This window comes from Aythya marila (assembly GCF_965140915.1).
Source record: "Aythya marila genome assembly, chromosome: 1".
Classification (NCBI taxonomy): Eukaryota; Metazoa; Chordata; class Aves; order Anseriformes; family Anatidae; genus Aythya; species Aythya marila.
In genome coordinates this window covers 11,658,617-11,672,750 of record NC_139042.1, presented here as the reverse complement: position 1 = coordinate 11,672,750, position 14,134 = coordinate 11,658,617, and the positions used below count along the sequence as shown (strand labels likewise).

Here is a 14,134-nt window from a genome sequence, read left to right as displayed (position 1 = left end):
CTTTATAGCTGCAGTCAGATGGGGTGAGCGGGTAAGGCAGTTAGGTGCTCGTGTGCCCTCTTTTTCTGCTCCTTTTTTTTTTTTTTTGAACAAAATTTGAGGATCTTTTAATTTCATACGGGATTTCCAGTCCTGTAGCAATCCAGTCAGAGCTACTGCATGGCAGCTGCCCCCTCATCTCCTCTCCATCCAAGCTGCTGGAGGTCTGTGAATTGCAAACACAGTCACTGCGAAAATAGTTCAGTTTCACAGCACGGATCTTGTCAATCCAACCAAGAAGCATCAAGATTTTGCGTTAAGGTGTGGACACAATGGAAGCACTGCACACTTTTACGGCAGGGCGTGATGCTTGCTGGGTGTGATGCTTGCTGGAAGGCAGTGGAGATGCACCGTACAGCTCTCCGCTTTCTCCTTAGGAAGGTCCGGGCAGAAATACGGCAACCGCAGCCGCAGCTGGTATCACAATACAGTGTAGGTGCTCATTCAAAAACCCCAAAAATTCACCCAATTCCTTCAGAAGGTGGAGAAATCCCTGCTTCCTCTGGAAGCGTGTTCCTCCCTTGTGTTGTATCACTGCTTGTTTCCTAAACTTTGCAAAAGTTACAGTCGTGGGTGATAAAAGTCTGTTTAAACCTGCAGGCACCTGTGCAGGTCTCCCTCGGCAGGTCAGCAATCCGTCTGGAGGGCTGTGGTGGTCTCAAGCCAGGGTGCTCCATGCCATCAGGAAATAAAAACACGTCTTTGCAGGCAGCAGGACTTTACAGATGGTGTAAGCTGGGCACATCCATGGCGTTTTACAAATTTTACACATGGACCCAACAATTCATTTCAAAACACTGTACCTGGCCAAAGACTTCGGGTCTCTGGAAAGTTTTGAAATTTTCTCTACGCACCAATTTTCTGGTACTGATCCTGGGTGAGCACTGCACCTGGCCCTGCTAAGTGTGTTTCTTGTTTCCATTAGGGGGTAAAGCAGAAAAACAGGGGAAAACAGAGAGGAAAAAAGAAAAGAAAAGAAAAGAAAAGAAAAGAAAAGAAAAGAAAAGAAAAGAAAAGAAAAGAAAAGAAAAGAAAAGAAAAGAAAAGAAAAGAAAAGAAAAGAAAAGAAAAGAAAAGAAAAGAAAAGAAAAGAAAAGAAAAGAAAAAAGAAAAAACAAACAAAAAAAAAAACAACAACAACTTCAGAAAAGACATCCAAGAGATTTCTTGGGGGTGCAGGAAAAGATTTCAGTCAGGATCCATTGGCTGTATTGTTCCCAAAAACAATGAAGCGCTTTCAAGGCTTATGTTTCTCCTGACAGCTCTCAGACACTACAGCACTGCGAGGCAAGACCGAGAGGCACAGCGGTACTGAAGTGCTTATGGTCTGAGCAAGAGGTAGTCCACTGAATACTTCATCTGGGCACACACAGCCCCTTCTCTTCCTTGTGCTCCAAACCCGCCTGCTGCTATCCTCCCCAACGTGTTTGTGAGTTTTGAAGCTGGCACGTGGACAGCAAGCAGCTCGAGGTGATCCTGCATGTGGCAAGGAGTCAGCTCTGCTGCTCGTGGCCGTGACTCCGCTCCTCTACCACTTGCTCTAAGACTCCTCATGCAGATACCATTGTGGTGGAGTTCAGCACTGAACAAAACGCCATCTACATCCCGCGTGCTGTTTAATTCCATTTTAGCCTTGCATTCAGACTAGACAGCAGAAACACAACCCGGGTGCAGATTCCTTCGGAAGCTGGGCAGAGGATGCTGCTGTGGGGTTGGTTTTGCTTCTGGTGGAGGAGTTTGCTCTGAGAAACTTTTCGGGAGCTCTCGAAGACAGCCCGAGCTGGGCTCAATCAATCTCCTTAAGCCGAGGGGATGTGAATCGCTAATTTCATCGCGCCCTTTTTAGCCCTCCAGGTCTGCACAACCAGGAGGTATTCCCGTGGATGAAAGCAGACACCGCAGATCGCAGCTCCCCAGCAGCTATTTTGCCAGGAGAAACCTTGAAAACAACGCGCAAAATGTTGTAAATCCTCTCAGAAATTTTGTCGGGCTGTAGTGTTGGGTTCCCATAACACGGTGAAATCCCCCTTCCCATAATCTTTCGAGATAGGCACTGTGCAGCGCCCTGTATTTAATGCATCGCCTTTCACTGAGCGGGACTGCCGGCACGAACGCCCCGGTGCGCGTCCTGCAAACCCAAAGGGCCCATGAGAAGGGGAACTGCAGCAATGCCACGATGTACGGGAGGGGTTAGCACCCCAAAAGGGGGTTGTGCCCTAAAAGGGGAGTTGTGCCTCCAAAGGGGTCTGTGCCACAAAAGGGATTTGTGCCCTAAAAGGGGTTTGTGTCCCAAAAGGGGATTTGTGCCCCCAAATGGTTTTGTGTCCCAAAAGGGGGTTGTGCCCCATAAGGGGCTTGGCACCCCAGAAAGGGGGTTTGTGTCTCAAAAGGGGGTCTGTGCCACAAAAGGGGGTCTGTGTAAAGGTTTTTTTTGCCCTAAAAGGGTTGTGTCCCAAAAAGGGGTCATGCCCCAAAAGGGGTTTGGCACCTCAAAAAGGGGGTTGTGCCCCAAAAGGGGGGTTGTGCCTCAAAAGGGATTTGTGCCTCAGAAGGGGGTTTGTGCCTCAGAAGGGGGTTTATGCCTCAAAAGGGGTCTGTGCCATGGTAGGGATTTGTGCCCTAAAAGGGGTTTGTGTCCCAAAAGGGGGTTGGTGCCTCAAAAAAGGGTTGGCACCCCAGAAAGGGGGTCTGTGCCACAAAAGGGGGTTGTGCCCATGAAGGAATTTGTGTTCGAAAAGGGGGGTGTGTACCTCAAAAGGGATCTGTGCCATAAAAGGGGAGTCTGTGTAAAGGGATTTGTGCCCTAAGAGGTGTTTGTGCCCCAACAGGGGTTTGGCACCACAAAAAGGGGTTTGTGCCCCAAAAGGGGGGGTTGTGCCCTAAAAGGGGGTTTGTGTCCCAAAAAGGGGTTTGTGTCTCAAAGGGGGTCTGTGCCTCAAAAGGAATTTGTGCCCTAAAAGGAGTTTGTGTCCCAAAAGGGGATTTGTGCCCCAAAACGGTTTTGTGTCCCAGAAGGGGTCTGTGCCACAAAAGGGGTCTGTGTAAAGGGCTTTTTGCCCTAAAAGGGGTGTGTCCCAAAAAGGGGTCATGCCCAAAAAGGGGTTTGGCACCTCAGAAAGGGGTTTGGCACCCCATAAAGGGGTTTGCGCCCCAAAAGGGGGTTGTGCCTCAACAGGGGTCTGCACCCCAGCTACCCCAGCAGACGACGGCTTCTCCTGTCCCCTACTGACACCCTACAGCTCCGTGCAGCAGTGTGGAGCCGGGTAAACCCGTCTGACCCCACAGACGGACATAGGGACAGGGACACACGGACAGGGTTCCCCCTTCACCCTTCCCCCCCCCCCCAGCCGCCCCCTCACAGCCCCGGGGAGGGGGCGGAGCCTCCCCCTCCTCATTTGCATCCCTCCCTCCCCTCCCTTTTCCGATTGGCTCCCCCCGTCCCCGCCCCCACCCCGTGCCCCTCCCCTTTTCCCCAACGCTGCCCGGAGACGCGGCCTCGCCCCTCCCCTCTCCCCTTCAGGCTGCCCGGAGATGGCAACGGGCCGAATCCTCCTCCTATTGGCCGCCTCCCGGGCTGCTCTTCCCATTGGCCGGCCGGCCGGGAGGAGGGCGGAGCGGCCGGCGCCGATTGGCGGAGAGCGCGGGGGGTGTGCGCGGGGGGCAGCGGCCCCGGCGGCGGGGCGCTGGGGGGCCGCGGCCGGGCGATGGGGGCGGCCGGCGGCTGCGGCTCCTGCTGCTGCTGCTGCTGCTGCTCCTCCTGCTGCTGCTGCTGCTGCTGCTGCTGCTCGCCCTGCGCGCACTGCTCGCGCTGCTCCCGCTGCTGAGCGCCGCGCGTCCGCCCCCGCCCCGCCGCCCCCCGGCAGCATGAAGCGGGGCAGCGCCGCGGCCATGGCGGGTGGCGGAGCCGGGGGGGGAGCCGCCGCCGCCGCCGGGCAGTACCGGGTGTGCGGGAACTGCCGCAAGGTGCCCAGACAGGTAGGGGGGTGTGAGGGGTGGGGGGGGTTGGGGGAGCTCGTTAGGGTTTGGGGGAGCCTATTAGGGTTTGGGGGACCCCCCATGAGGATTTGGGCACTCCACTAGGGTTTGGGGGTGAGACCCCATTAGGATTTGGGGGTGGGACCCCACTGATCTTGGGGGGTGGACCCCACTAAGATATAGGGGGGAGCCCGTTAGGGTTTGGGGGTGATCCCTCTAGGATCTGGGGTTGTGCCCCACTAGGATGTAGGGGGAGAGCCCCTTAGGTGTTGGGGAGGACCCCGCTAGGTCCTGGGGGGGAGACCCCGATAGTCTTTGTGGGGGGACCCCAATAGGATTTGGGGGGAAGACCCCATTAGGGTTTAAGGGGAGACTCCACAAAGCATGGGGGGGGCCCTGATAGAGCGCGGGGGAGGACCCCAATAGGCTTTAAGGGAGTGACCCCACTAATCTGTATGGAATGACCCCATTATTCCTTAGGGGGGGACCCCGCTGTTCTTTATGAAATGACCCCACTAGGCTTTGAGAAGGACCCCACTAAGCTTTGGGGCAGAACCCCACCAGTCTCTAGAGTCAGACCCCACTAGGCGTTGGGGGGGGCACCCCACTAGGCATTTGGGGGCACCCCCCTAGGTGAAGGGCCTGGGGAACCCCCCCCAGGCAAGGTCTAGGGGCTCCCCGTGAATGAAGGGGCCCCCAGCTGCCTGTAGGGCTGTCAGGGCCCTTGGGGTGTAGCCGCAGGTGGGCCCTGCCCCACTCTTTACCCCACACCCCATCCTATGGGGTCCTGGTGGCTGTAGGGGCTTGGAGGAGCTGGTTGGGGTCACCCCGCACCCAGCCCTGCTGGGAAAGTTGCTCCCCAGCAGAGCCCTGAGCAGCAGATACTGAAATCCCAGCTGAATAAAAAAATAAAAATACAAAAAAAATAAAATAAAATAGGGGATAAAAAAAGCCCCATGGGTGGTTCTGAAGAGCCCCACGGAGGGGACCCGCCGCATCGCCACCTCGGCTGCCCATCTGCGGGGCCGGCAGCTCGCTGCGCTGCTTTTTGTTTGTCCAGCGCAAATGAATTAAAATTGCTGAGCTGTGCAAACGCCAGTCCCGGAGCCCGGGATGCGGGCGACGAGGCCGTCCTTTAATCCAGTCCCTGCCGATCCCCTCCTGCGCCGGGTTCCTTCTGCTCACCGCTGAGGGAGCCTCGAAGTCACCGAGCTCAAATATTTGCGCTCTTTGTCCAAAAACTGTTTTTCTTCCTCTGTGGGTCAGGCCAAGTGCCAATCAAAGTTGTTTTTCAAGCCTCTCTTCCCTGCAGTAGGACTGCTTTTTTTTTTTAAGGGCTTGGTTTTTGGAAAGGAGGTGTGTGTCTAGAGGCAGGGGGGAGGAGAAACCTTCCATCTCGGGCGGAGGGAGAAGAAGGAGATCTGAAAAAAAAAAAAAAAAATCGTGTTTCTCGGATATTTTAATGGAAACAAAATCTTATTAAATGTGCATGCTTGGTATGCGCAGTTATTTTTTCCATAAACTCTTGGATCATGTTACAGCTGATACTTGGTGCTGGGCGCTGAGCTCAGCCTGCGAGGATCAGAGCAGCGCAGCAGCAGCGCCGGCCTCTTAACCGTTTCCTTCCAGCACCCCGTCCTCGTCCTCGCTGCCTGCAGGGGAACGGGTGCCTCAAAAAAGAGAGAAGTTCTCCGGGGTTAAAGCCCGAAACATCTTCAGACTTGACGGCCGCGCAAATTACCCGGTGCCAAACATGTCTGTGGAGAGAGCAGGGAGGGAGCGGGCTTTGTTCTGCCAAGTAATCAGGACGTTTTGTTGACAAATAAAGTGGTGCTTGGCAGCGCCTCCATATCTAAAATTAAATTTAAATTATTGAGTTTATTTTTTTTTTTTTGAAGCTGTTGTCTCCTCGTGCTGGGTAGGTCCTGTTGTGCCACTTTAATATCGGGGTGGGGGGGCAGGGTTAGGTTTTGCTTGCCTGCTAATAGGAAACTTTCTCAGATTAGATGTGGTTTTTGGCTATCTGGGGGGATGGTGGTTGTATGGTAAAGCAGGGGAGCCCGGCTGGCTCTCTTGAAGGCAACTCAGTGCTGTCCTGGTTTGTCTAAGGTCGGCTGAGCTACTTCTGCTGCAAAATTGTGGAAAGAGAAGAGAAACCTTAGGGCAGCCCACGAAACCCAGCCGATCTCTCGTAGGTGTTGTGTGCGTGCACTCGGGCATCGTCGCATCTGTTTTTCCGAGGCCGGGCAATAAACAGGAGTGTAAAGCTGCTGGCTCCATCTGCAGTCATTTAAAAGTCGGGCTAATGAAATCACTGTAAATTTTAACCTTCTGCACTTCACCGGCAAGCAAACAAGTAGAAAACGGGGCGGGGGTGGGCAGGCGGGGTGGAAGTGAGACGCGACCTGAGCCTCCGAGTAATAATCTGCAGATAAGTGCTGCCTCATCTGTTCTTTTGATGGCTTTTTTTTTTTTTTTTTTTTTTTTTTTTAATGCTCATGTGATAATACGCCGGGAGAATGATTGGTCTCCAAACGTGCTGAATCTCTTCTGCCCTCCTCAGTCTTAAGGCTTGAGCTGAAGGCACTCGAACGCCCGCAGCGTCGGCAGCGCTGCTGGCAAATGTTGCAGGGGGCAAAGCAAGGCTGCTGCTCCCTGCCCTGTAACGAAACTGGAAGTAGCCTAGCAGATTTGGGATGCTCACGGGCCAAGGTAAGTTTCTCTTTCAGCAGGGAAACAGGAAAAGCCAGGTGCAGTCGCTCAGGTTTCAGCTAACTCCAGGTTAGCCAAAGTTACTTCATGCTGCAAAAAGCTCTGCTAGGGTAGTGCTAGCGCCTGGCTATGGATCCGGTAGTTAGATATGCCTATGAGGAGGATTTTTCATAACAAAAAATAAATTTTCCAACTGGATTTACTGCTACAGGATGCTTCAGATAGCCAGATAGCAATCGTTGCTGACCAGGAGGGCTGAGATGGAGGTGGCCGTGAGAGCAAAAGCAAGGACCGGCAGCCAGAAATAGGTGAAGCTCTTCTAGGTTCTGCGAGTCAGCCCATGGAAAAGACAACCAAGGCAAATGCTTTGATAAATCTTGAAATAAATGGAAGAGTGAGCAAGGCTAGATCAGTAGTTCAAGTTTCTGGGCCTGATAGGTGTGCTTTTTAACTAAAGTGTAGTGGTTTTTTGGCATAACGGGAGGCAAAAGCGCTTAAAATGCCATGCGAGTGCTGGAGCCAAGTATTGCAGAGAGGTGGCTGAGCGTTGCTGCCATCGCTCGGGCCTGTTCTCCAGATCTAGAGGTGGAAAATCTTCCACTGGGGATGGGAGAGGAAATCCCCTGTGCTAAGGAGCTCAGGGGCACGGACCTGACAGGGGCTGGAGCTCGTCTGCAGTCCCAGGTTCTTGTACCAAAAAGAAATCCCCATCCCGAGCCAGCCAGAAGAGCACACAGAGGAGGGGCTCAGGATTGCTTTGGACAAATAACTGCCTCAGGCAGGCTTTCAGCAGAAAGCAAAGAGTCTTCAGGGGATGGAAAAATCCTGATACGCCAGGAAATGTAGGAGCAGGGAGAGAATTTGCCAGCTATTGCAGCTCAGTTGCAAATTGCAACGCTTATGAAGTAAAAGGGTCTTTTTTTTTCATCTGTAAGAACAGGTCGATAGGATAGAAAAGAAAATGAGTTTAGTTCCAGAAGTAAATACTTGTTTTGTGCTAGATTTCAGTGGGGGACTTAGGGGAGCAATGACAAAAGGGATGGTTTTGAGCATCCCTTTCTGTTGGCCAGGTGGGGTGAAGCCAGCTCAGACAACCCAGCAGGCCTGAGCCCATCTCTGTGCTGGTATCCTGGAAAAACTGTGTGAAATCCCAGATCTGTTCCTGGTTTTTCACAGAGCTATAAAATTGGGGTGATCCTGTGATGGGGAAGTAGTTCTGAATGTGATGGGCAGAATTTCCGTGCTCCTCATTCCCCATGCCAGGATCCTTCTTCAACGCGAGTCTCGATGCTAGACGAGGCACTAAAACAAATGTAGAAGGAAAAGCATACAGATAAATGAAAAATACGGACGATACAACCCAAAGTAGGTCACGGTAAGCTAAGTAGTGGCCTTCTGTGGGTAAGGTCTGTAGTGTCCTCTTCTGAGAGCTTTGTGTTGGGTTTGCTCATTGAATGTCTGAAGTAATGCCACAGGCTGAACTTCTTGCTTCAGAAACAAGTCATCTGAAAGCAAACTGTGGGATTTACTGGCACTAAATGTCCTAATCGGGATCTGGGGGGACGATGGCGGTGGGACACAATGAGAGGGGACTTGCAGTGGGTTTTCTGCTGTTCGATACTGACAGATTTTGGGAAGAGCAGCAGCGAGGAGAAGGGGCTCGGTGTGCTGGAGCACCCCCAGCTCCAGTCACCCTGCAGCTGGGAGCAGGGAGGCCGGGAAGGATGGCTCTGAGCTCAGCAGGCACAGAGGTGAGCTGGTTTCACAAAAAAGAAGCTAGAAGAGTTTGTTTTTCTAATCCTGCACAAGGAAAGGCCGAGAGGGGATGTGATTGGTGTCTATAAATACATCAGATGGCAAGAGCCAGTGAGGAGAAATAAGCTGAAGAGCAGATGGATATAAAAGTGTTGTAAATACACATTTAGGCTGGAAAATGAAGTGTCCAGAGTGGCGAGGTGCTGGAAGAGTTTGTTCTAGGTCTAGAGCTGTCAAAAACACACTTGACAATACATTTCAAAAAAACTTTTAAGCTAGAAGGAGTCGTGGATGTCCTCAGATGATGCAGCGCTTACAGTGGCGCTGGCCTAGGTGCAGTGAGCTGAGGTCACATCAAAAAAAAAAAAAAAAGAGAAAGAGAAGAGCCACTTTCATTCACTTGATTGCTCTACGTGGGTGAGTAAGAAAGTAGCCCGAAAGTGAACCAAAAATAGTCTAATGGCAGGTCTCGCAGGGCTGCGTAAGCGAAAATGTGTGTCGCCATGAGTCACGGAGCTGCGTGGAGATGCCGGCACCTGTTTTGTGGAAATCAAAAGGCCTCTCCAGGACGTCCCGACTGTTTCAAAGAGAGCCACCCCGGTCCCGTGTGTGCTGAGCGTCTGCAAACTGAAGCAGCTGTGGCCCTGCTGGAAGGGCCCCGCAGGTTTTCCGTGGCGTGTTATCGTGCCACAGTGGGCCTCGGAGGTGTGATCTTGGCCAGGGCAGAGCAGCTCACTGCGTAAAACCAACCAGCATCCTCGGCAGCTCTAGCTGCTCTCTGTCCCATCGCCCTGCAGCTGCCCCCGTTTGCAGTTGCCTGGAGACCTTCAGGTCTCCGGTGGGCCTCTCTCCGAAGGGGTTCTCAGTGGGATTTGCAAACCTCGGCACGGAGAGCTAACTCTGGTTTTATCACGTCTAATTTTAGCCGCTTTCTGTCGTCCGAAGCACTCTGCGTGCTGCCGTGGTTGTCCTCCTGGCCCTTGGAAAGGAGCCGTGGCGAAACCAGCCCAGGTCACTCCAGTGCTGCTCCCGTGTGCGTGGCTGGGGCAGAGCTGGGGAATGCGGCCTCTGAGGGGCCAAAATGTTACCAAGCCCCTCGCCCTCGTCAGTTGTTCTTCTTTATCTGGCTTAAAACCAAAGCAAACAACAACAAAACACACTCAAAAAAAAACACCTTTGAGACCAGGATCCTTTCCTGTGGAATATATGCACCGAAAACCTGGTGATGACTCTGTTTTCTCTCCTTCTTCATCCTTGCAAGTCTTGCAAGTAATTCATATCTTTTTAGAGTCTGACCCTTTTAAGTAATTGTTTTCCTGGCTCCCTGTGTTAATTATTGGCTTTGGTGTCTGGAAGCGGAGAGCGCTATTGCTGTTTTAGCATTTCTGCTGGTATCGAGTGCTCCTGTGCTCCTCCACTTGTATCTTCAGTGGTAATGTAAAACATTTTCCTCATACCTTTCTGGTCTCATGTGCTGAAAATGAGAAGAGAGATTTTCGTTAGACCTGTAATGAGAGTGACATGAGTGAAGCAAACCTCTGGTGGAGGACGATGTTTTGCAATGACAAGCCTGGCAGCAGCCCTGCTCATTTGAAATAGTCACTTTTATTTGAAAAAGAAAAAAAAAAAAAGAATATGTATTCTCTGAATTACAGGGAACTAGTGGAGGCAGGAGGGGAAAGAAAGTGGGGAGGAGGACTTTTTCTTCAAAAGAAACCTTGAGGTTTAATGTTCAGAGGGAGCTAGCCAAGCGTGGAGGTTGTCCTCTATTAAGACGTACTGTTGCTGGTAGGAGTGGTGCATTGCATTAGCCAAATCGCAGGCTGTGGTTTGGAGATGTGGATTCTGCGCGCATTTGCTTTAAATTTATGCATATTACTTAATTAGTGCTTCAAATTTCACGTCTCTTTAAATGACGATGTTTTGAAATCTGGAAAAAAAAAAAAAAAAGGGGATGGTTCGTTAAGCATCCTTGGTTTTTTGCCTCTCCCACGCTGGCGAGGGAGATGTTGATACTCGCTCGGTTCTGTATTTGAACTATTTTTTTTTTTTTTTTTTCCTGGCTAGGAAGATTTGAGAGAGCAGATACCGGTGTAATTCCCCCCTGGTTTTGCTTAGCTAGGGGAGTTTGTCTGGAGATCTTATTATCAGATTTCCATTTCCAGGGCTGGAGAGTAAGAAGGGATCGCAGGCGCGGTTTGCTTGGCCAGACTGAGCATTGGCTCGAGTCTAAGTGGGTCAGGGGAGGCTGGGGGGAGAGGGGTGCTTGCGGCAAAAAGAGATTCAGGTTGTCAGGAGGGAGACCTTGGTTAATGAGAAATTGCACGTTGTCAGCTTCGGAAGAGCCTGGATGGAAATAATTGACGCTGTTTAATTTCTCTGTTCTTTGCAGGTGTTCCTGTTTGTGTGCAGAGGGCCTTTCCGTTGCTTTCTGTGCAAGCCAGCCTGGTAGTCTGCGTTAGGTAGAAGCTATAGGGAGCATATAATGCAGATCAGCCAAATATTTTGTGAACTGCCCTTACAGGGAGGTAGGGATATGCTCCACAAACAAAATACCCTGTTTATCAGTCAGTCCATTGAAGGCAGTGCAGATACTTCAAGAAACCATGTGGGGTTCTCTGTACGCCACCCTGGGCAAAGCAGTGTTGCTGATAACACGGGGGAGGCCCCGATCAAGGACTATTAATTTCAAATGTCTCCTAACCACTGGCTTTGCACTTTTATTATAGGATACTTCCTGCATATCAGACATGGGATGACTATCAGCTGGGGCAAAGCACCTCTGTAGATGAGAATTCTTATTGCATGTTTAGGATGCTGAGACACTAATGGCTTTGTTCTTGGTATGGACTATATCAACCATCAAAATATTCAGCTATCTTCACTCTCACATCTCATTTAAATTGAGAGTTAGATGTTTTGGAGCATAGGCTTTTTTCTTCCAGGGCATAGTGCTTGTGACAGATGCGGGCTTGACCAGATGCAAGGTAGGGAGGGGCTGAGCAGGGAGTAAATGATGGTACTCAGGGCCAGAGACAGAAATCGGTGTTCTTAATCTAGAAAGGTGCCATAAATCTTCCCTGAATGTCCCTGGTTATCTGAATTAGAGTAAGATAAATAGATAAGTCCAGTCTCCTGATTAAACATCTATTTTCTTTCTCGTTAATGGCGCTCTCGTATTTCTCTCAAGGTAAGCATCTTGTTTTCACAGAGCAGCAATGGATTTCTAATGGATTCTGGGCTTAGCATCCAACCTAGTGAACTTGGTAACACAGTTTGAGGCTACCTGCCATCCCTTTACCCAGGGCGCTGGGTGGAAAATAATAATTTTAGAGAAATATGAAGTATTCCCAGCTTTGTTTCCTAGGAGTAGGCTGGAACTGAAGGGGATAAATAACCCGGTGTCATACAACAAGTTCCTTGTGGACTTGCTCCATATTGTGTGGTCAGCACGTGGACCACCCTTAGAGTTGTGGTTTAAGTTTTCAAACGTACACAAGTGTTAGGTTCACATATAGGAAAGCCAGGAAATCCACATTCCTGACAATTATGTGGAACCATAGCTCTCTATTATCTCTTAAGGTGCAGAAGGCAATTGGAGGAAAAGCAAAAGGTGACTTTCAACCCAGGCTTTGATCTATTGAGAGTGAACAATAAGCTCGTAGATACAGTCAGTATATCTCAGTTACTGCACTTCACAATCAAAATAAATAATCGTGTATCTGCTTTAGAGACTATTAAATTTGAACTTAGTTTTGACAGGAAAGCGGAGAGGACTGTAAATTCTTTTAAAAATATCAGTTAACTCTAAAAGATCAATTGAATTCTTCCTGAGAGGAGGGGAATGACTGCAAAGACATCTTCTCACTTACACATTTAATGTTCATTTGCACGTAAAAATGTTGACTTAGAAGTAACTTGGGAATTAAGGACTTGTGTTGCTGAGCAATTCCACAAATCCAAAGTCAGAGTTTTATCGATGGTATGAAGAAGTGCTAGCTGTCCTGCTGTAAACCATTCTTAGAGCAGTACAGGGTTTCTTCCTCAAAATCATTTTTTATCTGTCTCTGGGCCATTACTGCGTTGGATTTGCTCTTGCTGATACTGACAAAAAGATTGAAAGCCAGCATGTGTTCTCTCTCCTATATGAATTGTGCAGTTAAAATTATTTAATAAGGCACTATCTTAACAGCAGTGAACTTAATTTAATAGCCTGTGCTTGTAAATATGTTTAATATCTCCTGCTTTAGCATGTGGTGAAGGGAATATAGTTATATTATTGGCTAAATATATCTGGAGGTGTTTTGGCCATATGGTTCTAAATCTGTTTTAATGTAATTATCCCTATTAACTTTAAAAAAATAAAAAATAATCCCTCCAAGTTGACTGGCATTCTTCTCAGTAAAGCACCCTCACTGCTGATTAGAGGTGTGGAAATAGTAATTTGTTCTAGCGTTGAGAAATTTGATTAGCCCTCTAATGCAATGGAGCGCCTACACACTGTCTAAATACTCTACCTGACACCAGTTGGATCCCATCCAGGGTGGAAGAGCACTTGAAATGTTGCTTTACTACAATATGTTTTGTGTCTCGAAATCAACTGTGCTGCCTGCGTGCAAATACCCCCTGGCTGTTCAGCAGGCGGAGTGAACCGTGACCCTCCCTGGAAATCAGCATCAGGATTTGATTATCTGCTGAGCCTTCGTTGCCTCGCTGCAACAACTAGGTTAGAACTAGAAAATTAAGGAAACTGTGTGTGTGGAAACACCCATGTTACCGACTGCAAGCTAGACCTGAGCATGGCTGTGCGCGTACGCAGTGCCCGTAGCGTACCGTGAAGATGCTGTAGAAGCGTGCTGCTAGGACTCTACAGCTGCTGCTGTTCTTGTGAAGTAATGAAGTAAAAGCACACTGTAAATGAAGATTAAAGTTATGGAACTACCCCCGTGCTCTCTCCGTTACAATCCAGCTTGTTCTGTTTCCTCCAAAGGCTGGTGGAAACAACCGCTGGGTGCCATGGCAGCTCGGTGTTGTAGCACCCGTGTTTTAGACCCGCTTTAACTCAGCTGGATATGGTTCTTATTCAAGAGCACCACTGCTGGAGAAGTCCGAATGAGGACTCTTCATTAACACCCTGCAGTGGAAACTTGCAGACTTTCATGGTAGGAAACGTGAAAACAACACTTCAGGTGCATGGTCTCCATTAGTCAACAGCAGTTCGTTTGACCGATCAGCTTACAGAAGACAAGCTCTAAGGCATTTGAACTAGAATCGTATATAGCCTTTTGTACTCCTCCTTGTAGCTTTTATTATCTGTTTTCTCCACCATTGTGGACTTTGGTATTTTCAGTTTTTGCAATCTCCACTTTTCAACAAATCAGTTGGAAGGGTGTTGAACCAAAAAAGCTGCAACTGGTTTATGCTGTTGTAATGCTTCAGGAGACTCCAGAATATTTTTTTTCACCTTACATTATTCCAGAAAACCCAAACAAACTGTTCAATTACATTAGTAGTTTAGATTTTGCCCACAGGACATTACTGGGGGAAAATTGGGCAAGGCAATAACATCGGGGATCGTGTAAGTAGAACCTGCTTTGAGATAAGTGACTTTTATTCCAGCAATTTAAAACTCGTTGTCTTACTTCAACACGGG

General features: G+C 49.4%; 1 protein-coding gene across 1 annotated transcript in view; it reads left to right on the top strand.

Moving 5' to 3' along the window:
* The first annotated feature begins 3,753 nt into the window (after nucleotides 1–3,753).
* Nucleotides 3,754–14,134, top strand: part of SESN3 (sestrin 3) — a 37,440-nt gene continuing 27,059 nt past the window's right edge. The window contains exon 1 of the mRNA XM_082765342.1: nucleotides 3,754–4,014. Coding sequence (XP_082621468.1) covers nucleotides 3,904–4,014 — 111 coding nt within the window. The 5' untranslated portion in view covers nucleotides 3,754–3,903. The remainder of the gene's footprint in view (nucleotides 4,015–14,134) is intronic.